This window comes from Melanerpes formicivorus, unplaced genomic scaffold, assembly GCF_026170545.1.
Source record: "Melanerpes formicivorus ecotype bairdi unplaced genomic scaffold, bMelFor1.0.p_v2 SCAF_6, whole genome shotgun sequence".
In the NCBI taxonomy this organism is placed as follows: Eukaryota; Metazoa; Chordata; class Aves; order Piciformes; family Picidae; genus Melanerpes; species Melanerpes formicivorus.
Window position 1 is genome coordinate 11,524,272 of NW_027142358.1, and position 27,446 is coordinate 11,551,717.

At 35.5% G+C, this 27,446-nt stretch overlaps 1 protein-coding gene across 4 annotated transcripts in view; it reads right to left on the minus strand.

Moving 5' to 3' along the window:
- Positions 1-1,248: 1,248 nt before the first annotated feature.
- The window catches only part of PCGF5 (polycomb group ring finger 5), a 64,613-nt gene continuing 38,415 nt past the window's right edge, over positions 1,249-27,446 (minus strand). For 2 of the 4 annotated variants that reach the window (XM_068139692.1, XM_068139691.1), the window contains exons 3-8: positions 26,647-26,743; positions 22,859-22,914; positions 22,677-22,736; positions 18,056-18,204; positions 16,590-16,688; positions 13,058-14,958 (exon numbers count right to left, since the gene is read on the minus strand). In XM_068139692.1, coding sequence (XP_067995793.1) covers positions 14,749-14,958; positions 16,590-16,688; positions 18,056-18,204; positions 22,677-22,736; positions 22,859-22,914; positions 26,647-26,743 — 671 coding nt within the window. In that variant the 3' untranslated portion in view covers positions 13,058-14,748. The other 2 variants (XM_068139694.1, XM_068139695.1) reach the window with 2 other exon arrangements.

Below are 27,446 nucleotides of genomic sequence, written 5' to 3' on the forward strand. Positions count from 1 at the left end.
AAACCTTGCAGGAGCAGAATTTTGCACTTTGATTCTATTTTTATTTCGTAAAGAATGTAGTAGCATAATGTACAAGCATTATGTAAAGCTTTTTTTTTTTTCCCCACTGAGTGACCCTACGTCTCAGGAACACTATTAGAAGAAGGGAAAGCATTAATCTTTGACAAACCTGGATGTTTGGAAAAGGTGCAAAGAAGGCCAGTGAAGCTGCACTGATGTTGCTGCCCAGTTTACAAAGCAGCCAGGGGTGCCATAACTGCTCTTTGCCTGTGTATCAGCAAAGTACATTAGTAGTAAATCCTATAGAAAATCTGTTTCATTTACTCATATGTACAAAGTGCAACCCACTATATATACCTTCACAAGCAGCTGCTACCTTTTGCTAGTATCCAGAAGGATTTTACAAGAGAATGAAAACTTTGGTTTGTCTGGGGTAAATTTAATTTAATCAACAACCCTTTCTATCATTTCCAAATCTGAACTGTATCTCAGAACTCATGCAGTAGTACTGCAGAGTTTCACAGTACCATCTCAGAGAAAAGGCATGGGTTTTCCTGAATAACAGCTCTCCCTCCACTGTTTTTCTTTGCAGTAACTCAGCATATAGTAAGAAGATTCTTTAGTTCACACCAAAGGCTCATTTATACAGATATCCTCTAGCTTCCAATTTGCATGCACATTTTACCTTAACTTAGATTTAAAATACCCCAATGATATAGTAAAGGCTGACCAGAAGGTAAGTGCGCAGAACAGTAAATACTACTTGAAACCATACCAACAATAAATACTACCCGAAACCACACCAACTCAGAAAAAGGGACAGAGAAAAAAAAAAAAAAAAAGCACAGCTGACAAGGTATCAAGCAAAGAAATGAGGCTTAAAAAACCCAGTGGCAGAAGCTGTATGGGATTGTCAAGCACTGAAATGTACTTTTTAATAAAAGCCTCACAGCCATAACGTGTAACTCACCTGGCTGTGTTTGACAAACAGGGTGCCAAATCCAGTCAGCTTTAAGTGTTAGGCAGGCTTTGAACCCATGAAAACATATGCTAACACTCTTTATGATGTTACCAAGAACAAAACTAGATCATATACGTACCTTCTGATTTTTCTATAAGGCAAAATACTACTGCGTTCCACATCTACTTTGCATTCTTGCAAGCTGATAGTATGCTTGCCTGATGAAGAAATAAGGCTAGTAAATGTTTTCATTCAGATATTGTTACAAACTGGAGAGAAGTCAGGTAAACCCAGAGTTTGTTTTTTTTTTATTGCACAAAATAAATTATATAGAAACAATGCAACAAAACAACTTGTATTGTAGGCTGCACAACAGATGTTACAACATGAATATATTTATTGCTTTGAGAAAGGAGCAATTCAGTGCTAGTAAGCAGATTAGTTATACTTCTTGCTCATCTAGATTTTTTTATAAAATTAATCCAACTGGGCTAGAGGCATCTTGCAGCATACAGGTCAAACCAAATTGTCATTTGCTATCAGCTGTTACAAAGGTGCTGTGAACATTCTTGACATTAGCGTGAAGCACTTCAACATCACAGGTACTGAGCCATACAGGTAGTTACATAATGAGAAATATCACTACGTTATCAGATCGATCAATACAGAAGATGCTAGAAAGATCTGTTTACAGAGTTTGCACAAGTTGTTCCAAAAGAATCTTCCTTACAAATGTAGATTCAGCTTTGAACACGCACAATTCACTCTATGTCATGAAGCAGGTTTTGCCAAAACCCCCCTAGTACCGTAATTGCTCACTAGTGCTAACTCAGAGGCATCTCATTTTTACCAGGGCCACACTTGGCTTCTAAGGACTTTAGCACATATTTGAAAAAAAACCCAACACAACATTCCTTTGGTAGAACTGGGTAAAATTTACAGTGCTTTTTAGAGTACTTCAAAACACAATGTATTTGGTTCTTTAAAAGATGTAAGACTGCAATACTGGTATTGCACTCACAGCACAAATGGATTTAAGTTTTTAAACTGCTACTCGGTGGACCCTGAGATGTTAACCCCCAATGAATTCATACAGAAATTAGCTCCAAAGAAAAAAAAGACAGTATTCAAATCACAAAACAGATTAAAACCTGATCACTTGCAGATCTTTGTGAAGCATGCATATTAATGAGATAGTGCCATTACAAGGGTGATATGCAAGTATTTACTCAGCTGAGTTTTTAACATGGGATTCTACTGCCAGAGTACACATTCGATGTTGCAAAACTTATTTACTTACGGGAATGTAATAAAACACGATGAAATTTAAACAACATTAGCCAACCATGAAAGGAAATTCATTGAGCAAGTGGGAACTCTGGGTCACTTAAAGTTGTTAGATACATGGCTGAATACGGATACGTAGTTCCACTGAGGTCAAGCTGAAGAGCTTAACTCAGCCATCTGGTCCATGGAGCAGACCCTTGTAGAATCCCACCAACATAAGTAAACAGATTTTGAATGCACACCAATAACTACAAACAAATGTGGTTGCCACTTTTTACTGTGCTTCAATAAAATTTGCTTTACTGTTTTTTTCCCACTGAAACTGTTAATCTGCTATATTAAAATCAATATACAGTTAAGGTTTCAATTAGTTGCAAAATCTTACAAGAAAAGCGTTATTCTGAATTGAAAAAATCACTATTTGTGCAAATGCTCAAAAACTTCACTGATGCAATCATATTCCATGCATGTACCCAGAAGCAGTTTGGAGGGAAGTAAGTATTAAACTTCTCTAACCTGGAACACTTTTTTGCTCTGGGAGATGATTTTTAAATACTCTATGTATAATTTTGTCACCAATTTGTAAAATATCTTTCTAGGTATAATGCAAATAGCCAAATATACCCTAAAACACCCACTAAAACACAAACATAAAAAAATGCTTAGCATTTTTAATTATTATTATGAAGTAGAAATGTTACAAGGCAGGATGCAGCTAATATCAAAGATGAAAAACAGCACCACCACTCTGTGTTTTGCAATCAGCATTCTGATCAGACAGAAAATGTATTATCATAGTCAGATACAATTGATTAAGGTAAGAAATGCATTTAGCCCAGCTGTACTAACTATACAGCTTCACACAGAACAAACATTCCATAAATCAATGCAAAATGCATTTGAGAGAAGAAAAAAAGAAAAGAAATAAAAAGTGATTCTCTAAGCAGCATTTTGTTTTCTTTTTTCTTTTTTTTCCCAAAACATTAACATAGATATTGGACTGATTAAATATCTACAAGTGCTTTTCCTTTACAAAAATACATATATTCTTAATAGTAGGATAGACTGTCATTAACAATGACCTGTGTTTTTTTCACTTCAATTTGAATGATTTATAAGCTAAATTTTACAACCACAAAAAGGTTTATTTGTAATACGATGTTATCACTTTTGACAAAAAGCTTAAAACATTTTATATTTTAAAACAAATTAGCAACATAATATCACACTATGTTCTATGAGCTCCTAAGTACTGTGAGGGCTGTTACATTAAAAACCGGTAACTACTGATCAAATGCAAGGAAGCATTAGAACATTATTACTGCTCACCGTAGGCTCCTTTCTTATCGTAACTTGGATCACAGCTTATATAAGGACACTTAGGCCCCCATCCCAAAAAAAATTCCATTGAGAGTAACTATATCTTCTATTCAGTAGCCTGGAACATCCAACAATTCAGGCTTTGCATTGATTTAAAAAAAAAAAAAAAGCAAAATATTTTCCTTTCAACAGTTAAGTCTGCAATAAGGGGAAAGATGATGCATTGCTTCAGGTTTATTCTATGAATCCTGTATTTGAGAAAGGAAAATATGATCAGTTTTTAGAATGAAATAAACTTCAGTCAGCTATATAATCAAACTGCCCTATTACTTTCCAGTTTAGTTAACCACTATCCTAGAAAGGTAATCAAGATATTTGGATTTCTTTATTCTTTCTACCTTATACGGCACAAGTAAAATAATTGAATCCTTGCTAATCAATGGTTTCACGTTAAGGATAGCAATGCCATTAGCTAAAAAAATATCTATAAAAATCTGTAAAACATATTTAGTATTTTCTCATTATCCTTGAAGTCTATCCTTTCCACCTTCCAAAATATCACAGGCTACAACTAGAAAACCCAAAAGTAGCTTGGTGAATATTTTGTGCTTTGGAAGGTTTGCAGGATTGACAGCACACTAAGTTTGTTATGAGTTCACAGGCCAGGTATAGCAGACACATCAGTAATGCAAGCCTTTGTGCTTTTCTTCAGGAACATGAGCTGTCACTTGAAGAGCTACTCTAGGTCTGTAACTCCACCTTCATGCTTCTCCTGTTTGTCTTTTCCTTTTCTATCCTGTCTTGGAAACTCCTAGGTGTGCCTAACCCTTCAGCCTGGTGATACAGACAGCTACCACCAGTTAGGTTCTGCTTGACTGATTCCAGGTATAACCCTTGACCACTGCACTCCACGTAAGTGGCAATGCCTTATTCCAAGTCAGTTTCTGGGTGGCCTTACCTTTGGTACTAAATAGGTCCCTTAAAACTATCATGCAATCAGGTTACCCATAAAAAATAGGCTTTTTTTAAACACCCCCTCCCCTTTTTTTATTTTTAAATTGTTCTTAATGAACAAACTACATATCTGACAGAAAAGAGTAATTTTAAATCAATCAGTAAATGGTATTTTTCAGTAAAAAGGGAGCATGGTTTGATTTACTGCATCAAAATTCATGAGACAACAGCAACAATGTCTACTACACCCAGTATAATACAAAACAGAATCTCAGGAGCAGAACACCATCATAAAATATGCCTCACACTTTGATAGTAAGCATCTCATTACAACTTAATTTGTAATACGAACCTCAGTATGTTAACTAGCAGCACAAACATTTTACTGTTGCAGCAATTTTGTGTATTATTGCAACCTACTCTCAACTCCTAATTCACTTTATCCTCACTAAAATGAGGAAAAATGAAAACACACAGTAACTACTTCTGTTCACCTCATCCTGTCAACTGTCACACTGTTAACCTTGTTAGAAGCCTTTGCTAAAAATACACATGAAAGTTACTTCAAAGAAAAGTACATCTAATGGTTCAGATAAGCATGCGAAGTCAAACTAATGCCTCTCTTTGGTTCAAATCAATGCAATGACAAAAACTTCTACTCTTTCTTTCTAGAATGTTTCCTCCATTCTGGGCATACAGAACTGGGTCTCCTTCTTCAAGTACAAAAAAACAGCCTGCACATTTTCACCCATCTATAGAGCTCCTCCTGTTTCACTACCACCCACACTCAGTTTCTTACTGGAAAATAAACCTATGTGCTTACTCAACCTACCTGAAATCAGAATGTTTATGGCACATACCCTGGATGTAAGAATCTGACAGCAATTAATTGATTAATTAATTTCCTGATGGTTTAATCTGATTGACAGACAGTATAGACAGTAGATAAAAAAATCAAACCGTTAGATCTGCTTATGAAGAAACATGTTTTACTACTCTAAGACCAGTTTTTGGAGGACATTCCTACAGATTAAGGTTTCAGATGAGGTCTGAAGGCCGAACTACCAACAAATGATAAAACCAGTCACAACTGAGCAGTTGGAACCTTTTCACGTTTCATTTAGGGCTAGCCAATCTACTTGTGTCTTAGAATTCATGCTCAAACATGCTCCAGTAGAGTACAATTCTTCCTCAAACAAATATTTTCAGCTGAACATTTTGTGGAAGCATTACCTGGTCCAAAGTGGATAAAGTTAATTAAAAACAGAATTGTGAAAACTTTGCTGAAATCCTTGAGTTGCCTGACAAACAAAACCTATGAGCTGATTCCTCAAGTGCAATTTCTCTTTGTAACTCTTCAATGTTTATGCTTTTTGGGCATGAAATGGATAGGGGTGGAAGAGTATGGGAATGAGCAAAACGTGTAAGAACCTAGAATTAGTTACAGGACAGAGTGTGCCTGAATAGACATTTTAGCTGAAATAAACAATAAAATAATGTAACACGAAGCAAAATGAGAGAGGAATAGCCTCTGTGATCTATATGCATTTTTGACAGAAGCAAAGAGATGCCTCCAATCTCTCTAGGTTAAGTGATGAAACAAGCTCTTGATTTAAGCATCTGTGCTGTGGATAGTCATCCAAGTCTTAATTGCCTTTGGTCTTTCCCAGGATAAAAATGAGCTCGATCAGTCCATGCAGTTAACCAGTACTTTATGTAGCTCCTCTATAAACAAAGCCAAATCTGTTTCTTTTGGGACTTAAGACAGGCTTTGACGACTATCAGTTCTTTAGTATTTCTACCAGACACAGTATCTGGCAGGGCTGCAAGCTATGAATTTTTCTGCAAGTTCTCCCAAGAATATTTTTTCTGGAGAGAGGATGCTTCTTGGTGTCTTCAGTGATATTGAAATGTAAAAAAAAAACACAAATGGAACAATACAACTCAGTGACCAGTTCAATTAAAAGGCTAAACTCTGGCTTATTTTGCTACCTCAGAAAACAGCAGAGAAGGAGAAGTTGTTTAGTTCTCTCATGAAATCATGTGTAACAATTATACATGGGAAAGATGATGAAACTCTGCACTGGAGTGCAGCGTTTGTCTGCAGTGGAGAAAAAGAGCATAGCTTGTATCTAAAGGGAATAGGATGAATCTTTCTCTCCTGCAGATACCCTGGAACTGTTTTCAACAACTGCAGAAGAGAAAAGTCATGTCAAAGTGTTGGAATTTATGGACAAAAAAAGATCAAGGTCCAGAATTCAAGGCTTTCTAATGCAGAAAATTAAATAACTTAAATATAAAAGTATTTTCATCTAGTTTCTACTGGGATAAGGTTTTTCAATATTAAATCACCTGACAGAACACTTTCTTTTTCTGCATGTTTCCTGTGAAGAAAGCTTCTTCTTGCTGAAAATATTAAGACCACAGGTAAAATACAGAAGTGAATATTACCCTACCTAATGTGAATAATAGGCTTGAAAGGTATTCTGTATTAATAATCAGGCACTTGGCTTTATATTAATGTTACAGTAATGTTAGAATAGTACTTTCTAAAATTTTTTTTTTGCATAATAACTGCAAGTAGCTGAGTATGCACAAGATTCTTAGTGTGCATACTTCTAGGACCCCAAATCCAGAAGCTTTCATATGAACAGTACCTACTATAAGGATGAGTCACTTGGATTATTGTAGTACTCTTATTTTACATTTCTTCCAAATAAAAATATGTTTAAAGGACTAGGCCCTTAGCTATGAGCAGTGTAGTAATGCACGATGGAAGACACATTTCTTGATCAACCATCTCATTCCACATTGATTATTATAGGCTTCAGTTCGTTAATTTTAGCTTAAATTTGTTACTAGACAAATACAGCATACAGCTATTTTCAACCAAAAGCTGCCTGTGATTTTCAATACTGAGCTACCCCAGAGTTAAAAGCAGACACTAGTTTTTCACTTTTAGAAAAAAAACCAACCAAACAAACAAAACACCAAAAAAACCCAACAAAAAACACCAAGTGTGCTGAATGAGAGATGTGAAGGTTAGGTAGCAGTATGGAATTTTGTAGGTCTTATTTCTCTGCAACTACAAACTGCTGATCTAGGAAAGCCATAGAAACACAGTGGCAGCAACACTTATTTTGTCTTCTTATTCTTTATAAACATGCAGTGGTGACACTTTGTCATGAAAATGCTCAGAAAACGTGACTGTATAGAGTCCTCTGCTCTATGATGGCATATGGTGCTCTTACAATGGAATGCTTAGGTGTTCATTTCACTATATCCCATCTTTGGCACACGAAAACCTGTACATGCATTCTCATATTCCTATGCTGCTCCGATGTTCTTAATTGGCACAAATGAATTAATTATGCTGTCTGCAGGCACATAGCATGTACATACTACACAGGACATAAACTTCCTGTAAAGAAGGCAATGCCTTTGATATGTAAGCTGCCCAGTTAAGATACGTATTCCAGTAGCACTTCACTGCTACAAAAACTATTAAACTACAACAGCACTCAGGCACTGTGCCATCAAACTAGAAATGTATAAAGTGTAGGTGGCTAGATCATATGCATTTAATGCCATGATTCTCAGCTGGGAACATTAAATCATGTCTGTCAGTATTTTCCATGCTTCCTTCTCTAATCTAACTTCAAGTTGCATCAAGAAAATACCACAAATCAAACCTATGCCCAATTATGATCAAGAGAATTCATGGTTCTCTGAATTGTGAATACATAAAATTATTAAGCAGTCAAATCTATTAGTTGCCATTCAGAAGCCTGTACAAAGCAGTCCTATTTCAAGGGCTGTATTAGGTGGATGCAAATTCCTGTGTAGAGAGCTTAAATGGATAACGTGTCCTCCTGTTTTAAAACCAAGTCTGCTCAATTTTGCCAAAATGGTAAGCACAAATGGTGAGAACAAAACTGTCCCCTGAACCAAGCAGGAATTATACTTAAGCATACTACCATTAGTTTTGTGATAAACTGAACCAGGCATTTTGTGTCAAGGAAATCTACAGTGAAAATTCTGGTATAAAAACATGTGAAATATATAAAAACTGTAAGCTGTCATTTGTATGTGTATGTAAATATTTACAAATAATATTCTATCTCTACCATACAAAACAACTGTATATACTAAGGAGAAGAATGATTTGCAATCAGAGTACATGCTCTGCTCTTCCAAGCTGCTCCATAAGGAGGACCTCTATATACACAAAGAATCTATTTTCCCCTAGAGATTCTGCAGAGAAGGCCTCTTCCTACATGGAGTATCTCCTTATTTCTGTCAAGTAGCACATTATAGACTGGGTGGGCAAAAAGATGACCACTTCCTGCAGCCAGCATGTGTGCCCCTTCCCATCTACAGTATGGGCAAACCAGTGCCTATATCAGCACACTATGCCTGAAGAAAGGAGCAGAAGCTTCCTAAACACTTTGCTTCCCCAGGTTGACTGGCATCTGCACAATATGTGCAACCTTGACCTGCAATGGCAGGTTTCTAAAACAGACTGCTACTGACAGCATCTTTATTTCTGCATGTCATATGGGCTTTGGAGTGCAATGTTGGAATTCAACCCAACTCTGTTATACAGATTCCTCAAGTCATCAATATTAGAACTCCTACTAATATTAAAGGGGCCAGATTTAATCCACAACATGCTTATATCTCCTACAGAAACATAGTGATGTACATGAACATAAATTTACAAAGGAGTTACAGGATTGCAGCTATCTTTTATACTTGATCCAAAGATAGAATTTTCACTTTGTCTCATTCAAGCATTACTCTATACTAGCTTCTGAAAATATTATTTGGTTCCTTTTTGCTGTATGCAAAAGGCATAAACCCATAGTTATCTACAATACTAGCAGGTGTGTATTAAGTAGAAATAACTTCAAGTTACTGAACTGAAAGAATCTGAAGTGAAAAAACTCAACTGACTTGTAAGCAGAGCAAAGACAATGGAAGACTACAGAAATCATGCATTACTATGCTCCCTGCAACATTACCAGCAACCCCAGTAAACACTCTACACTAGATCCATTACGTTTGCAATACCTAAGGCAACAATCACTTTTTATCCAGCACTCCTATGTCTTAGGGGAAAAAAAAAATAACAATGACCTGAACAATTATTTTGGTCAGATTGCTTATCTTCAGTATTGCATTACTCCTAATTTTATGGAAATAGTTCTACGATGTGACTTAAACTAATGAAAATTTATGTAATGAATTCTAAACTCCAGACAGTCACAAGAGATATACAATGTAATTAAAGCTATATGTTACTTTTGCCTTAGTATGTTTTGTACCTCCAACCAGTCTTAGAAGGAAATGCTTACTCTGAAAGGTAATGATTATGGAAAATTTTGCCTTGGTCTCAGTTTGTTCCATAGACATTTAAATTATTTTAAACTTAATTTCTGTGAAAGATTTATTAGAAGAAATGTAATCTGACCAGAAACCTTCTTCTAAAACCAGCTACTATCCCAAATTCCAATCTTTAGGGAAACCATAGAAAAGTGCAATCACAAAGGCTGTGACGCTTTTAAGCCGTATTAGCAGAATTTGCTTAGAAGATTTAAAAATACTGGTTTGAATTGCCATGTTCTATGTCTGCTGTTATGGGTAGTTAATCTTTGTTCACTGCAAAAGGACTGTTGCACACTCATGAGTGAGCTATACCTGGACCCATGAGAAGCTTATCAAGAAAAAAAAAAACAAGTAGTGGCCCAATCACCACTTTTCTAAATATACTTTCTATACAAAATATTCTCAATGTATAATCCTTAGTTCTTTGTACAGTACTCTATGATTTAAACAACAATATTCAGTAAAATAGTAAGTGTGTGAAACCGCAACACCACATGGAATGCGCACTCTGCCATTTTGCTAGTGTAATCAATATTAGGACCAGAGAAATTTTCTAACACGCAAGCAGAAATATTCCATAGTTTTGAATCTTGACTGTACACTTCATGATTTTGGCTATGATTTGCAGCACACTCGTAAGATACACAATTATCTTATGCACATTTCAGTAGCAGAATGGCACTTGGCTTGCTCTAATAGAAACAACAGAGATGTAACTGACAGTTTTCAGAAAGACAATGTCCTTATGTGCATGCTGAAAATCTGGTTGTGTCCCCCTAATCCAGGCACATCCATTCATTGTGCAATCTGTCGATGGGTAAACAAATAGTGCAGGATTCATCTCAGTGGGATCTGGCCCTTTGGTCTAACCGAAGTCAATTCTAGGTCGATACTGAAGTACCATAGGGTAAGACTGAAAACAAAAGCAAGAGAAAAACAACAACAAAAATAGACAAGAAAAGATGAAGACATAATTCATGAAAAAAACAACAAAAATGCAATTAAAGATTTCCTTAAGAATAACTGGAGTTTATCCCTAAGACACATGTATATAACAATCAAGTTTTATTTATAAGAAATAATTCTATACATTTCAACAGTTAAATCCATACCTATACTTCAAATCTATATTTTATCTCTAAGTCAGTTACTTGTAATTCTTTATCATTAACATCAAATCCCCATATCTGCTTTCACACGTTTCATGATTTATGTTTTTGGACACGTGTATCCTTTTGAGTGCTGAAACAACTCCTCTTACTGCTGTTGCTGTGTCTGAGAAAAAATAATCTTGAAATGTTATACTTCCTAAAGCAAAGTCTATTTACAGATGATGTACTTTGATTGAATAAACTGGGATTTAGAATAAACCAAACCAGGTTGGAAGAGACCTTCAAGATCATCGTGTCCAACCCATCAACCAATCCAACCCACCTAAACAACTAACCCATGGCACCAAGCACCCCATCAAGTCTCCTCCTGAACATCTCCAATGATGGTGACTCCACCACATCCTTGGGCAGCCCATTCCAATGGGCAATCACTCTCTCTGTATAGAACTTCTTCCTAACATCCAACCTGAACCTCCCCTGGCACAGCCTGAGACTGTGTCCTCTTGTTCTGGTACTGGCTGCCTGGGAGAAGAGACCACCATCTGCCTGTCTGCAACCTCCCTTCAGGTAGTTGAGATACAGATATATACTAATATATGGAGGTTCTATTGCTATAGTAGCAGCCAGAAATACTCTGGTATTAAAAAGAACTGCTTGGATCCCTGGGTATTGAGACACCGGCTGCTGCAAGTGCTTTTTTTTCTAGGTATCTATCTTTTCCACTCTGTCAGCTTTTTATTTAAGTCTGATGTTCTCCCCTTAACTGCATTAGGATACCTGACACTTTCTGTAGCACACAACTGCTTATTGTATCAGCAGCTCTATGGGCTAAACGATCTCTCTGCCACACAGCAAAGGAACATAGGTAATTTGCAAATCTGGAAATGAATTTTCAAAGAAGCTATCATTACACCCAAGAATATTTCACTACATCCTTCCAACACAATAGAGACGAGCTTCAGTGACAAAAAGCAAAGAAGCGCAGATACCTATACAGGTTAACAAATCTTTCATACCATGGTAGTGAAATGATCACCAGAACTAAATGTGCACATATGCTGAGGATTTACAAACTGGAGGGCAGAGAAATCACAACATAAACCCAGAAATATTCTACAGCAGCAGGAGCATTTAGGAGAGAAGACAGGGAGCACCATGTGCAGTTTGCATGTGCAATTGCCTTATTTCTGTTATAATAAATTACTCTTTTGGGTTTTCTGCATAGGATATGACTACCATACCATTTAAATGCTATTTCACATGTTTTTCACTTTGCTTACATAATTTATCTCTAAAAATACTCAACATGGAAGAGCACACAGGCAGAGACAGAGAGCGGTCACCTCACTGAAACTGCTATGTGAAACAGTGAGGGTCACTGATTTTGCAAATCAAAACTACAAAGCAATTGCACAAAAGACATACACTACACTGGAATAATTCTAATTACTGAAGCAGCCATGGCTGCAGCAGCTCACTCCTACCCATAGTGAAGGGCTTTATTCCATTTGTAATCTTAAAAGATTTGAAAGTGTACAGCATTAGAAAAAGCTAACATTCTCTTTACTCCATAAAGATATGACAGTGATGTAGACTCTTTGGTTTCACACTCTCCAGTTCTGATCCCTCGCCAGTGACTGCCCAATGCTACTCATTAGAAGGATGAGATAGGATCAGCTAGCTAATCCTTCCAGACCAACGCAGCTATCAACCCACAGAACATTTCTCATACAAATAAATAAATGGCCTAATGTGAAGTAAAAGAAACCCCCAAACCTTTTGAATGGATTCTATTTATTCATTTGTTAAAGCTTTTTTTCTGAAGGAATGAAAATGTTTAGGCCTTACTCACGGTGTCAGCAACTTGTGGTGAGGAATTATGAAAACTCCATAACTTGGATTAGGATTGAAGTGCTGACAGGACCCTAGTGACTGTAGTATGTACAGTTGTGAGTGCCTCTTACCTGATAAAAAGTGCCATCCTGTGGGCAGACTTGCGAAGATGAGCAGTTCTGACACCGAAACTGCGAAGGAGATGATGTTCTGATCAGATAAGAGGCATCCACAGCTTGACATACACATCCACCATTTGATGGTTTAATTTTTAATTTGCAAATGTGAAGTTTAAATTTAATGTACTTATTTAAAACAGGAAAGACTCCTCTATGAATAAACAGATATTTTCCCTTTACTATTCTACCTCTTGTAAGGTCCACAGGTGTGTCAATAAAAGCTTCTGGAGGTACTGGATTTACTTGATCTTCATCCAAAAGAATAGATTAATTAATTACTATCACAGCTTGTTTTTATATTACAAGACCACACATAGTTAAAGAAAAAAAAATCATAGAAGGCTAGATGTTACTGGATTTATTACCAGCACAATGCAATTTTTACAGGTTTTAGTTTGTCATCTCTCACCTCAGGAGAGTGATTTAAAACTACATAAAGATGAACACATACCTGATTATACTATGTGTATGTAAACACAACCTACAAATTCAATTAGGAGTCGTATTCACTGGATGTTAAAAAAAAAATACAGTTCTGAGATTTTGGAAAAAATCTAACCAGTACAAATAACATTTGTTTGGTTTGGGTTTTTTTCTGTTTGGCCTCTTTTTTTTTTTTTTTTTTTTGGTCAAGATGATAGTTACTGTTGCTTCCAAAGTCTATTTCTAGGCAGGGACTGAGGGATTAAATTTCATGAAAGTATTCTACTATCACTGAAGTTGTTGCCCCAACACTTCCTAATATAGAGACAATGCTAACAAAAATATAAGATGGCAAGCCAAACACTTATTTCAACGTAGTTTTGGAAATATCACTTCACAAAGTTCCCTTATTGGTTAAATATTTAAGTTTAAGCAACCATCAAATTTATGAGCACTTGCCTATATACATTAAATCCCCTAACTTTTATCACAATTGCTCTCCCCCTTCAGATTAAGATAAAACTTTAAGAAACTTGTGAACTAACTGCACAGTGTGCTTAATCCTCTGTCTCCTCTATCCATGCTGCAGTGCTTTTTATTTTGAATACTAAGAGGCTTAAAAAGAGAGTACAGAAAGTTTGGAATATTCTACCAATCAGTATATACATCCACAAGTAGTCAGAGCCTACAAATCTGCTTAAACTCCAAAGCAATGAAGAGTGAACAATCAACAGCCACACACGAACTAATGTATAAGAGAAGAAACAGGGGATATGACTTCTAACAACAAAAGTTAAATACACAAGAAAATATAAGGGCTACTAAATCAAACTGAGTATCAGACCTGAAAGAAATGCCTTTTAATAATTTGATCTTGTAACTCCAAAATACATACATGCAGCAAGGACAACCCACTTAGCTGTTAATATAGATGTTAGTGTTATACAGCATATAGAAAAACAATGGCTGTAATATTAACACAAACAGTAACAATTAGATTCTGCTAATAATTTTCAGTATTACTTTCAACTGACTAAATAAAATAGATTCTTAAAAAACTGCTGGATGCAGATTTCCCAACCACTGTAACTCATGGTGTCATAAAAGTGCATTTGCAGAGAAAAGAACAAGTGTCTGGCTTTTCAGATACTTGAATTAAATCTCAGAGCAGAATTTGCATGTAAACTTTGTGTACTTGCTGTTGTTAACTACCAGAATCCACACAATATACATGATGAAAGGTTTTACTCATAGGAGCATAAGAAATCCAGAAATTAGGCAAAATGAACTTTTAAATCAGGGTTTTTTGAAAGGTCACAGAATGTATCTTGGTCCAAGTTGTGAAAGCATGAATACTCCCTATAAAAAAATATAGCAAAACATCACTACTTAATAATGTAACGGCATTTACATTTTCTCCTCTTAGTCTCCATCTTGTCATATAGATGAATTCCATCGTATGGTCCTTCCCCATGATTTCTCCATTGCATAGTACATCCAGCTTAAAATGTAACAGAACAAACAGTTAAGACAAAGGGATTCAAAATTCTAATGTCTATATGAACTCTGAAGTGAATCTCAGAGTTAATTCCTCAATTCCTAACATTATGCAGTAATTTCATTGGACATATATGAAGCCTGGATAAATATAACACGCTGTCAATGTGCAATTCTGGGCACTAGTATTCTGCTTTATTTTTTTTCACTTTTGTGCTTTTAGTTAAGGTGTGGACAGAAGAAAGCTCTCTAAACAAGTCAGAGATAAACATTCCCTGTATTTATCAACACTACACAGTATATATTTGAAGAGAAAACCTTGTGTTTGGAGGCCTCCTTGTTATGTTAATGCTCTTTCAGATCCAAAGATACAAACCAGAACCTCTGTCAATTTTTTTTTTTTAAAGAAATGATAAAGTAATTTAAGAAAATTTATTTTAAAAAAGTAAACTGTAAGTTCCAAGGAAAATGTACTTCTGACTATAAAAACATGACTCTTTGTTAACTGATGGTAAAAGTAATTATTTTAATATGACAAATGACTTATTAAAACTGCATCACAGCAGTTTAAAGAAGTTACCTCCTACCCTCCACTGAAAATGTTTGACAACTACTTCAATACTATAGCCATAATGCTTTTCTGGTTTTCAGAGGAAAAAAAGTCAAAAAAATTTGAAGTAAGCAGATGCTATGCAACACAAGCCATTAAGGTACCATGGACAGATTATTAAACTATCATAATTAGCATAATATAATGAAATAAAAATGCTGGTCAACATGTCATGATGCTGTGACAAATGCTTGCATTTAGCTATGCAATAACTCAGCCAAGTGCTTAACTTCACCTATACCCAACCTTAGACTAAAGCTGGGATGATGTCATCTGTGCTAAAGACAGCCTTCAAATCATGGAGTCCTTGACTCATGTAAGAGAACTGGGTAAGGCAATAGTGTGTGCTGAGGTCAAAATTCCTGTGCCCCTGGGAAGAGGGACAGAGAGGCAGAAGTCTCACTCTTCCCAGTGCCACCTTGCATCACAATTTAGGAGTGTTAAGAACTTCCCCCAGGGATCTGGAAAAGAATAAATTTTGCCTTGGAAAAGACCAAATCATTTATGCAGTAAAGACCCTCTCAACATCAAATCTCATCTAATTCCAGAGAAGGTACAAAAACAGTATCAGCATTTTGAAAGATTCAAATAGCATTGCTCCTCATTTCTTCATCCTTACTGGATAGTTTCTTACATTTAAAGAAAGTGAAACTGCAGAGTAATTTGGTGTATGTCTAGATGAGATCTCCTTTTCCCCAGTAGCTACTAGCCCAAAACCCCATTAAGTGACCTTTTATTAGCCACAAGGAAAGAGAAAATATTTATTTTTACATAAAAATATCAAAACCTAATGTATCTCTTTCTTCACAGGTGAGCAACAAACTGAAGTTACTAGAACAGTATGAGTTCCTCAAACAGCAACTTTAGTCATGGTGACAAAATGCACAAAATACAACTTCAAATACTGAATAGAACTTCGTGATTGGGCTAAAAAAAATTATTCCTCAAGTTCAAATATAATTAAAAAAATAAAAATAATACTTTGCAGAGAAATAAAAATACAAGCATGGTTCTTCCAAACATACCTCGTAAGAACTTGGAAGTTTTAATTTTAAACTGAGAAACTTCTTTATAGTTCCCACAGTCACTCGAGTTGAACAGCGGATAAATTTCTTCATTAAACCCTAAAGCATCAGCAACAAACCAGAAAAAAACCATGTCAGAAATGCTGAAGCGTGCAAGCAAGCTTTAGCACAAGAAGAGCTGCAACTGGTATTTTTTCCAACCGGTAACCAATTTTACTGCACTCTCTTCTAATTCACTGTAGCACTGTAGGCTTATTTTTGTTCACTTTTTTCTTTCAAAATTGACAAGATGACAAACAAACTTATTTGACCCATCTTTGATTTTAAAGAAATTTGGAAAAGACACAGAAGGGAGAAATGAAAAAAGAATCAAAGCCCCAACAAAACCATGAAAAGCCCCCGAAGAAATTAAATAATCTAAGTGTCTGTGTTAGTAACATTGAGGGCCAAAGAGAGTTATATTTATTAGAATTTCTTCAGTCCTCAAATAATTAAGGTAAAATACAGGGAAGCTATAAACCTGAGACATACCTACTACCACAGATTCTGTGATCCAGAACCTAACAGTATTGATTCAACAGGAAAACTGGAAATCTGAGACTGCTACATGGTGAAGGAGGGACAGATTTCTTAATCTGTAAAGAAACTGTGCTATGTATGTTTTCTTGATGAATCAAAACTTTCCTACAGTAGAAAAACTTCTGAATTATACTTGTATCCTAGCACGTAGAAAGTATAAGCAGTGTTCTAATAGACACATTTTTAATTTTTTGAAAAAATTATTTTCTTTGTAATTTAATAAAACACTACTAAAATCTAAGAGGATTTCTGAACACCTTCTGGTGAACTCCAAAGGATTAGATTACCATTAGGTAATCTTCCCTTCAGAAATAGAAACCAAGTATCTCTAATTCTTAATACAGCAGTTAGCAGGTATTACTCTACACGTTTTAGAGATGAAAGTGACCTGCCCAAGGCCAGAGATGACACATGAGTGTCAGAATCAGGTTAACAACTCAAAAGACCTGGACTCCAGTCATTAGGTGCACAACATACCTGAAAAATAGCTTCATGCTGGTATGGTGAAACAGCAATCCTGAAAGTGTGAGGCATCTTGCCTACAGCTAGCTTTTTAAGTACCTTTGTGGTAATCTAATGTGTAACGCAGTTAGATACTATCAAGGCTGTAGACTACAAAGCTGTAAAAAAAACCCCTGGATTTCTGTATGGAAATGTAGTTTGGTTTTTTTGTTTTAAACAAAATTCCAGGAAGCAACAGAAATGCCTCAAATAAAAGGAGTAAGTAAGTGTGGAAATGGAGACTACATGTGGACACAAGTACACCAAATGTGGAAATGGAGCTAACTACATTAAAATTTATTTGTAACTGTCACAAAATTATTTGCTTCCTGTAAGATGCTATTCTGCCAACAATAAAACCAGCACAGATTATCTTTACTACTCACTCTGACTACATTATCTCCTGACTGCCCATTGTTGCGTAAACAGTCGAGGCAGATAGCAATCTGTGGGTCACTCCTGTGATAATCTTTATCCTCTTCGTTTTCATCACACTCCTCATCTCCTTTGGGTTTATCAGCTTTTGGGCTTTCATCTATAAAACATACGGATGGTATTATTTAAGTGTAAAATAATTAAAAGTCACAGTAGCAACAAATACACGTTTAAAGTAGTAATTTTCAAGGGCACTTTTTTTTTTCCTCAAATTAACTTTACACCATTTTACTTCAGTGCATTCTTAAATTGATCAATTTACAAAACTCTGAAAAGAAATTGTTACTACTGAAATTTTAATGTAATATGCAAACAACAGATTTCTGTGTGACAGAAAATAATTAGGCTGATGGATTACTAATAGTTATGACTGTCCAGTTCTGTTTGTAACCAGTAATCAAAACTTCTCAACTGCACACGCATCAAGATCTCTGAACCTGTAAACCTACTCTATGATTTGGTAGCTCACTGTCAATAAAACATCACTTTTACATAAACAGTGGAATCACTATTCTCAACACTTGTGTACCAAAGACACATGGTAATCATCTCATATTAACTGCTGCAATACCCTAGTAGAGACAAGTTCCTGAAATGTTATGAAATAAAGTAAGGGAAGATATAGCTTAACTCTCATCTACTTTTGAACTGGTCTAAAGTAATGCCATTGTAAAAAAATTCATGTGTTTCTCTTCAGGACTTTACAAGTAAATAGCACAAGTAAATAGCCATATGTTTATTCACCTTTACAAAAAGAAAAAGATAAGCAAAGAAGAATGGCTCCTTTATTTTTTGGCAGAGCACATATATCCTATATAATCACATATCCCACTTTATCTCTCTTCACTGATGCTGTTATGTTTCTATTGATTCCTGGTTTAACAATCTAACCATCTCCTACAGTTTTCAAAGGTTTAGCACAGCTGAACACTAGAATGCTAAGACTACGTACATTGCAGCCTTATCTACATGCTAAATAACCATAAAATGTACCGTAAAATGGAGTAATATTTTACAGATTTGTAATACACTATACAATAAGCCTATTACATACTACTTTTTTTTTTTTTTTTTTTTTTTAAACTGGATTCCCAATTAATTTCTTTTGATTTAAAACAAAAACTGCTTTATGTTGAAATAAAACATGAGCCAGCAGTGTGCCCAGGTGGCCAAGAAGGCCAATGGCATCCTGGTCTGCATCAGAAATAGTGTGGCCAGCAGGAGCAGGGAAGTCATTCTGCCCCTGTACTCAGCACTGGTTAGGCCACATCTCGAGTACTGTGTCCAGTTCTGGGCCCCTCAATTTAAGAATTGAGATGCTGGAATGTGTCCAGAGAAGGACTTGTGAGAGGTCTTGAGCAGAAGCCCTATGAAGAGAGGCTGAGGGAGCTGGGGTTGTTTAGCCTGAAGAAGAGGAGGCTCAGAGGAGACCTTATTGTTCTCTACAACTACCTGAAAAGAGGTTGTAGCCAAATGAGGGTTGGTCTCTTCTCCCAGGCAACCAGCACCAGAACAAGAGGACACAGTCTCAAGCTGCACCAGGGCAAGTTTAGGCTGAAGGTGAAGAGAAAATTCTTCACAGAAAGAGTAACTGGCCATTGGAATGGGCTGCCCAGGCAGGTGGTGGAGTCACCACCCCTGGAGGTGTTCAAAAAAGGACTGGACGTGGCACTTGAAGCCATGGTTTAGTTAGTCATGGTGTGTTAGGTAATAGGTTGGACTTCATGATCTCTGAGGTCTTTTCCAACCTTATTGATTCTGTGATTCTGATTCTGTGTGAAAATATTACCACAAGTAACTGGAATAAGCTACTTCTGCATTTCCTGAAAAATTTTCAGATCAAATTCTGCTGTTTCCCTACACTCACCACAAACTTTTAAAGTAATTTAGAAGAGTTAAGATGAGAAGACAGAATGAAAACTTTAACACATATCAAGTTATGCCTAAGTTTCTAGACACGGTAATTAGTTAATTTGATTTGCTTTACATATTCAAGATTAATTTTAAGGTACATTAAGTACTTTTTTCTTACAATTTTGAAGCATTTTATAATCATAAAAGATTTCCCCACAAGTCCCTATTAGATGTTGATACATTTAGTTAAATGTGTATCATACAAACACTTTGTCTCTATCATTTTGCTACGAACAGAACTTAATGTCAGACTACAGATATTTTTTGGGGGGGGGGATGAAAGTCCAGGAAGCAAACTGCTTTAATCAAGCAGGTGCAGTCTACTTATCAGATGCATTTGTCGAAGGAACCTGCCTATGATTCAGAGATTCTTAGACTTAGTTATGCAGTTTGATAAGTCTTGAAAGGCAAGCCAACTACACAATTAGGGAAATTAGCAAATTTGCAACTATAAAGTTATTCCAGAAAGAGGCACACACACATAAAAAGGTCACATCTTTCAAGGTATTCTGACAGACATTCAAATGATCCTGTATGCAAATGATCCTAGAACATCCACTAAAAAAATCCTTGTAGATATTAGAATTAATGATGTTTGTACTGGCAGCCTCCAGAAATCAATGTGATGGTCCATTAGAGGCATCTTATTAAAGTTCAGTATGATAGAAGTTTTTTTTTTAAAAAAAAACAAAGGGAGAAAAAAGGATAAACAAAGCAAAGGAATTTTAATCTCACCAAAATGGACCCTGTGTTCACCAAGTAAGAATCAGCAAGCCAAGAACAGAAGACAGGAAAAACAAACCAACTCCCCATCCACCTCCAGCCCTTTTTCCTTAAGGCATAAACTGATGTCTCATTTTTCTTCCTCATCTTTTTTTTTCCAAACCTTGTAAATTATCTGCTTTTCTCAGATATTTGATACAAAAATGATCACCATAGAGTGATTCAATGTAAAGCTGTTTGGCCTCTTCCTTATCGAGTTCAGACCAGAAAGGACCAACAAAGATTATTTTTTTGCTCTGTACCACAGCATCATCAATTACCTCTAGCAGCCACTCTCCTAGTGGAGTCACCAATGCCAGAGATATGCTTTGGTGTTTTGTTTTTTTTTCTGTTCCCTTCCAATATGTGAAAATTGTAAATTCTGTGGTTTTTTTACATAATCTTAGATGCTAAGGTGGGAACATTATTGTGACCTGTGGTACAGGATGTAACTGACATGCTTTTAAATTACTCTGTGTGACTGCAAGGCATGGTATCAACAACCCTTCTTGCCAAAATTATTCTCATCAAGTAATTTATTCTCAGGTGAGATTATAGATGATTGTTTACAGCAAAAAATAGTTTAAATGCTTATAATTTGTCTCAACCAACTGTCCTGACTTTCAAACAGCCAAATTTTCATAGTGCAAGGATGCAGTTATTAGCAGAGTTGGATATATCTGTAGCTACTTAAAAGTTTATTTTGAGAGTTAAGAGTCTTCCTCTGATTCACAGAACAATGCAATCACTCTTTACACTTAGTAACTGATCTCCATTAGATTTACCAGTAAATTCAGGATGAAGGTAAGAACCAGAAGAGTAAACTGGTTAAAAGTAAGTCACGTTCTATGTTTTGCAAATTATATGTTATTCTTCTCTACTCTGCATATAGCAGAAAATAGTTTTCTAAATAGATAGCAAATGTCCGTATTTCATTGCAATTATTTCCTAAGTACTTTTAAAAGTGAATAGGTTTTGAATAGGTTTTTACTACAACACTATGCAACATATTGTAGTGAACTAATATAATTTCATTTAAACTCTCCTAGCAGTTCTTAATTTAATTATAAAACAGACAAAAGAAACCTGTCCTTTAGAATGGATGCAAAGTACAAATCAACAAAACTAGTGAGAAAGAAAATTAAGTAATATGAAGTTGAAAAGAATATATTATGAACAACTGAGTTCAGGAGAGTATTGCCAGAAGATTCCTTGACTGACCCTATTTCTTTAGCTTAGCAGAACCTTAAAAACTTCTTAGAATTGCCCAAATCAACTAAGTTATAGATACAGAACCTTGATGTTAAAGGGGCAAAAAACCAGCTGGATGTAGTCCTTGCTTAGCACGTCAATACTGAGGTCTCAAAGTCCATAGGTCAGCTACAAAAAGAAAAAAACAAAACCCACCACCACCAACCTCCCAAGAAAACACTACAACAAGAAAAAGAAAAGCGAGAGAGAAAAAAAACAAAAACCAACAACCCACAACATTTTGGAATCTATATAAACCAATTCTTTTGCATGTCTGGAGAACTATTGAACTATCTGTCTACCTAATTCTTGACAACCTCCTATTTAACAACTGGTCAAATTCAGCAACAGATAATAATCTGTAAAAGCTTTTGTAGTTTTGCATCTTTGTTGTGTTAAGAAAATTAAGAATTCAAGTGGAAAATTGCATGAGTGTTGCAAACGAGAGCTTAGGGAAGTGAAGATATAAACAATGGTGAAACAGTTAGTGTTTGTAAAACAACTGGTTAATAGATAAGCAGCAGTACATGAAGGTCTCCAGATGCATTACAAGTTTTGTAGTATCTTTACATTCAGTAAAAACAATGTACATGTTTAAGTCTTTGAAGAAACAGGACCTAATGAGAGAGGAAAAAATATCATCACCTTGTCCATTTTCTTGAGGTTTGTTTTTCTTCCAAAATTCGATCTCTCGCTGCAGTTCCTCTAGTTAACATCAAAAAACAGTAATGTGAATTTTCAAGTCAATACCACAGCTGTAGCATCACAAAGAGCCACACTCCCTCCATCAACTCAAACAGGTACCCAAAACCAAATGAGAAACTTACGTTCTCGAAGTCCAGGCACCAGCTTAAATATAATTTCCTCTAAGGTGTTATCCAGCCTTTCAAAGGGAAAAAATACATTTCATGTTAAGTAGAAACTAGCATTTAATATATTTCTAGCCTTTCCTTAATAAATACTTTAAAATAACAAAATGAATTCCACATTTCTGGTAAAAAAAAAAGCTATTTTAGCTTGAGAGACAACATGTATTAAAGCTTATCTCAGCCACCTCTTGAATGAATTTCTTTTATACATAATCAAGGAATTTTTTACTGTATAAAGACAAAAAGGAAGCACAGAATTAAAAACAGCAATATTCTAAAATGTTCATTGTTTCAATTTGTGTTACATGCAAACAACTGTAGTACTAGAAGGAATGAACTTCAGAAGCGCTATCCATTTTTAAGGTCTATGTCCTGAGTAGCAAGCATAAAAGTTATAAATTCCATTATCATATTAAGTGTTTGAGTGCTTTGGTAATATGGTTAAGAAAAACTGAACAGACTATTCTCTACCCATTACAACACAGACAAACCAGTCTTGGCAGGATAAAGACGGCCACAGAGCATCCATGCTGCTCTGGCTAGACAGTTCTCAGTACTCAACATTAATTCATTTAAACTATTTAAATCAGCCACGAGTTTGTCTACCAGATAACAGTATGCAGCACTGGCATGCCCTCTGACATCCAGACATTAAAGCCAGAAATGGCTATTACAGTCCTTTCCAGAGGACACAGTACATTTAGGTTTGTTCCTGAAGCAAAATTTTTTTTTTCCCCACTTCTCTGAATATTACCTACTCTCCTATTTATCTTCCACTCCCTAGTTCCACTTCCTCTCACTGTTTCATATCCCTTTCAGCTTCCTCTCTTTTTCCTTTCTCTTCTCTGCCTTCTATCTTATGTCTTTTCACTTCTCTGCCCTCTATCTTATGCCCTCTGTATTATCTTTTGTGAACAGCAACTTGCACTGTCCACAACTTAAAAAATCGTCACATAAAACAGTAAGTAATAGGGCCAGAGAAATTAAGTAACTTGCAATTCAGTCAGAAGCCATAATTGTCTTTGGTGTATTTCTAATTGCTTTAATTGACATCTAAATAGTGATACATATCTAGCTGTGTACACGTATTTGCATATACACATGTGTATGTGTACATGCTATTAATAATACACCATAGGCCTCATAAAACATTACTGTTCTCTTTTTTTCATTAGCAGTGGCAAAGTAGGAAGAAGACTGAATGATTTATTGTTGAAGAATGTCTAAAAGCCATTTTAAAATATAATGATTATCTTCTTATAATCAATACATGACCATTTCATGTTCACTTCTTTACAGAATTGGTAATAGAAAGTTTATCATTAGATCTATTACCCAGTCATCTTGTTCTGAGACTTGTTTTCTGTGTTATCCATAAGTTCTTGTAGACAGTCATACTATAAGAATATTCATGTTTAAGCTACAATTACAACCCATTTTTTAATTGCCTCTTCTTATGAGGACTAAAAAACCCCAATTAAATCTTCAGCAAGTGAAACGGATCTCCCCTGAGCCAAAGTAGCATAGAGAGCACTTTCTCACAGATAAGAAGGAAACCAAGTCTGAGTACTTTGCTTCTGACAGATGACAACATAGGTCTACCTTTCCAAATGGTACGTTATTTCTTCTAGACTCTCTTATAAATATCTAATGCAACTAGACGGTTCTGCTTTCTATGAAGTTCCCACAGCTGAGCACTGGAACTTGAGAATGTGTCTTGGAAATGGAATTCATTTCATGTTGTAAGAAAGCTCCAATCTTCATAACTTATTCATTAACAGAAAAGAAATAAAGACTTCAAAAAGGAGTATCACTACCTTAATTCAAAATCCCACTGACCATTCCCTAGGATGGTACAATACATGCTGTTTTTTCTATATTTATTCTTGAAAAGTCCCACTATTGAATACTGATGATGCAGAATTCTGCTAAATCAAGAAAAGGAATTCTACAACGTAACACTCTTCCTACATTTTCATTTTGGAGCTCAGTGCTGAATTTCAGACTCAGGCTTACAGTTTCAACAGACTCTACGGACTGCCAAATAAATGATACATCTAAAAAACTTGCATAGCTGAGATGTTATTCAGAACAGCTTATACAGTAGTTTATGAAGTATGTATTAAAGACCTCAATTAAAAATGCCATCTAAAGTGTTTGATGTCATTTGTCAGATGAGCAATGACGGAGCTGGTCTCTACAATCAGAGAATTGTAGAGACCATACTCAGGCATTGAGTTATACAGGCAACATCCAAAAAAAAAAAGATTCCATTATACTGCTCATGTGTCCTTCTGATGTAGCAGTTTAGCAAATCTTTAACATTGTTTCATGAAATACAAGGAGGAAACTGCTAGTTATACAAAGTTTGTTGGCAAATAAATCCAAAAAAGGAGTTTCGGGACAATAGCTCTTCACACATCTCTGGTGTGTGGTCTCAACTTTTTTCACTCTTCTACCATTTCCTGCCTAAAACACAGTATTAAATTACTAAACATACAATAGATGTTTTAAAAAAAATTGCATTTTTCAGCTCCTCTGGAATGGTCCTGTCAGAATTAAAAGTAATTTTTAAATACTTTTGTTTTCAGCTTAATAGTAGCCTTATGCATTCTGTATAGCATTGTCTATTATGATTAACACAGGGCCTCAGACATCAACAGGAGATCAGAAAAATACTTGCAGTAAACATTTACATAAAACCTTTTAGCTCTATCCTTCCAAAAATTCAGGTTATTAAGACAAGCTGCTAAGTCCATTTCAAGTTGCTCTCACCTATCTTCTTCCTACAAAACTGAAGCATGGGGATTGCTATACCTACACACACATATCAATCAGAAGTCACAGCACAGTATGACAAATTGTAGGAAATACAGTGACGTTAGGAAACAATACCAAGCCTAGTAAATTTCAGATCTAAATATTTATTTTAACATTGATGTGAAAATACTTCCTAAGTTTACAATAGTATTTTAAACTACTAGTATCAGGGGTGGATGGAGTCTTAGGAGTAAGGGGAGCTTGTGGCTCCATCACTTAGGAAAACATGAGCTTCTTCCACTTACGATGACAGTTCTTAATTTCTCTGTACTATGCTTATAGGATGGCTCGCACTTGTGTTTCAGTGTAATACCTACACTACAAGAGAATCCAGAATTTCAAGAAAAGTATTTTTTTCTTTTAAAAAAGGATGTCTTATTGTGATATTAAAAAAAAATGCAAACTCACAAGAAAGAGTATTTTTAGTGTCAAAACTTTCTTTCATGAGCGACTTTTCATGAATCTGACTGCAGATTTCATTTCACATTGGTAGATCTACACTCTGGAAAACATTCAGTTATTTGCATGATTCAATTTCTACATTCCTCTAAGAAGAAAAGAAAAGATGCATGCAGTTTGGATTGCCCTAAATCATTAAAAAAAAAAAAGGTTCCTTTGAGAAAAGGAACTCTAGAATTTTGTTTCATATAAACAATAATTTATTAAATAAACGAACCAGAGGCATGTTAAGATATTTAATTTGCACATTATACCAGGTCTGAGTCTTTCCCTTGTCTTTCCTCCTTTTATTCTATCTGAAGAAACTAAATTTACAATTTATCTGGAGATGAGAAACTGAAAGAATCTATGGCCTAGAACAGTCAATATAGGTATTATACAAATAAGCCAAGAAGTTAGTTTGCTTTCAAGATAAAATTATTTTTTGTTCTTCCATATCAGCAAATGTTGTGCATCCATCACCTTACCTTAACATTTCTAGTGGATTGGTCTCATGCACTTGGTTGCCACACCTGGGACAGTCATTGCTGTCTTCAAAGTGTTGAACAATACAAGTCTTACAAACTGAGAGACAAGGAAAAACAAAAACAAAAACAGAAACAAAAACAAAAACCCAACTTAGACTAGGATCTAAATAATATTGCCTGAACATGACCTAATGACACCAGCTAACTACTTCATGCATCAAAGAGAAAATAGTACTTTTTTAAAAAGCAGATATTTACAATGTATCTTATCCACTTACTGTTCCTCAAAGCCATAGCTAGTTCTGTTCTGCAAAGACACTGAGTTCAGCAGCACAGGTTAGCCAAGCATTGCTTCAAAGTATGCAACATTTCTACTACTTAGAATTCTCTCAGCAACACAAAATTCAAAATTCATACCATGTAGCACATATAAAGAGCAGGTTCTGAGAATGCTGGGCTAAAGCTTTCCAGTATGCACAGAGTCAATCATCACTTTAGATGATCTGAAAATGATTTATACATATTAATTTCTAACAGTGCTGCTGGCAACTGAAAACACTGTCCAAAATACTTACTGCAAGAGCAAAGTTCACAGAAATTGTACGCAGGTTCAAAGAGACTACATTTCCCTTTTGACATAGTGCCTTCAAAAGCAATGACAGAACTTAAGAGAAAACATTGAATACTGGAATCTTAAAATGAAAAATGGGGATCGTGACCATGGCAAGCATAAACAAGCACAAAAACAACAATGTGAATTTAAAATCCAATAAACTGCAAATTAAACTAAACAAGGTGCT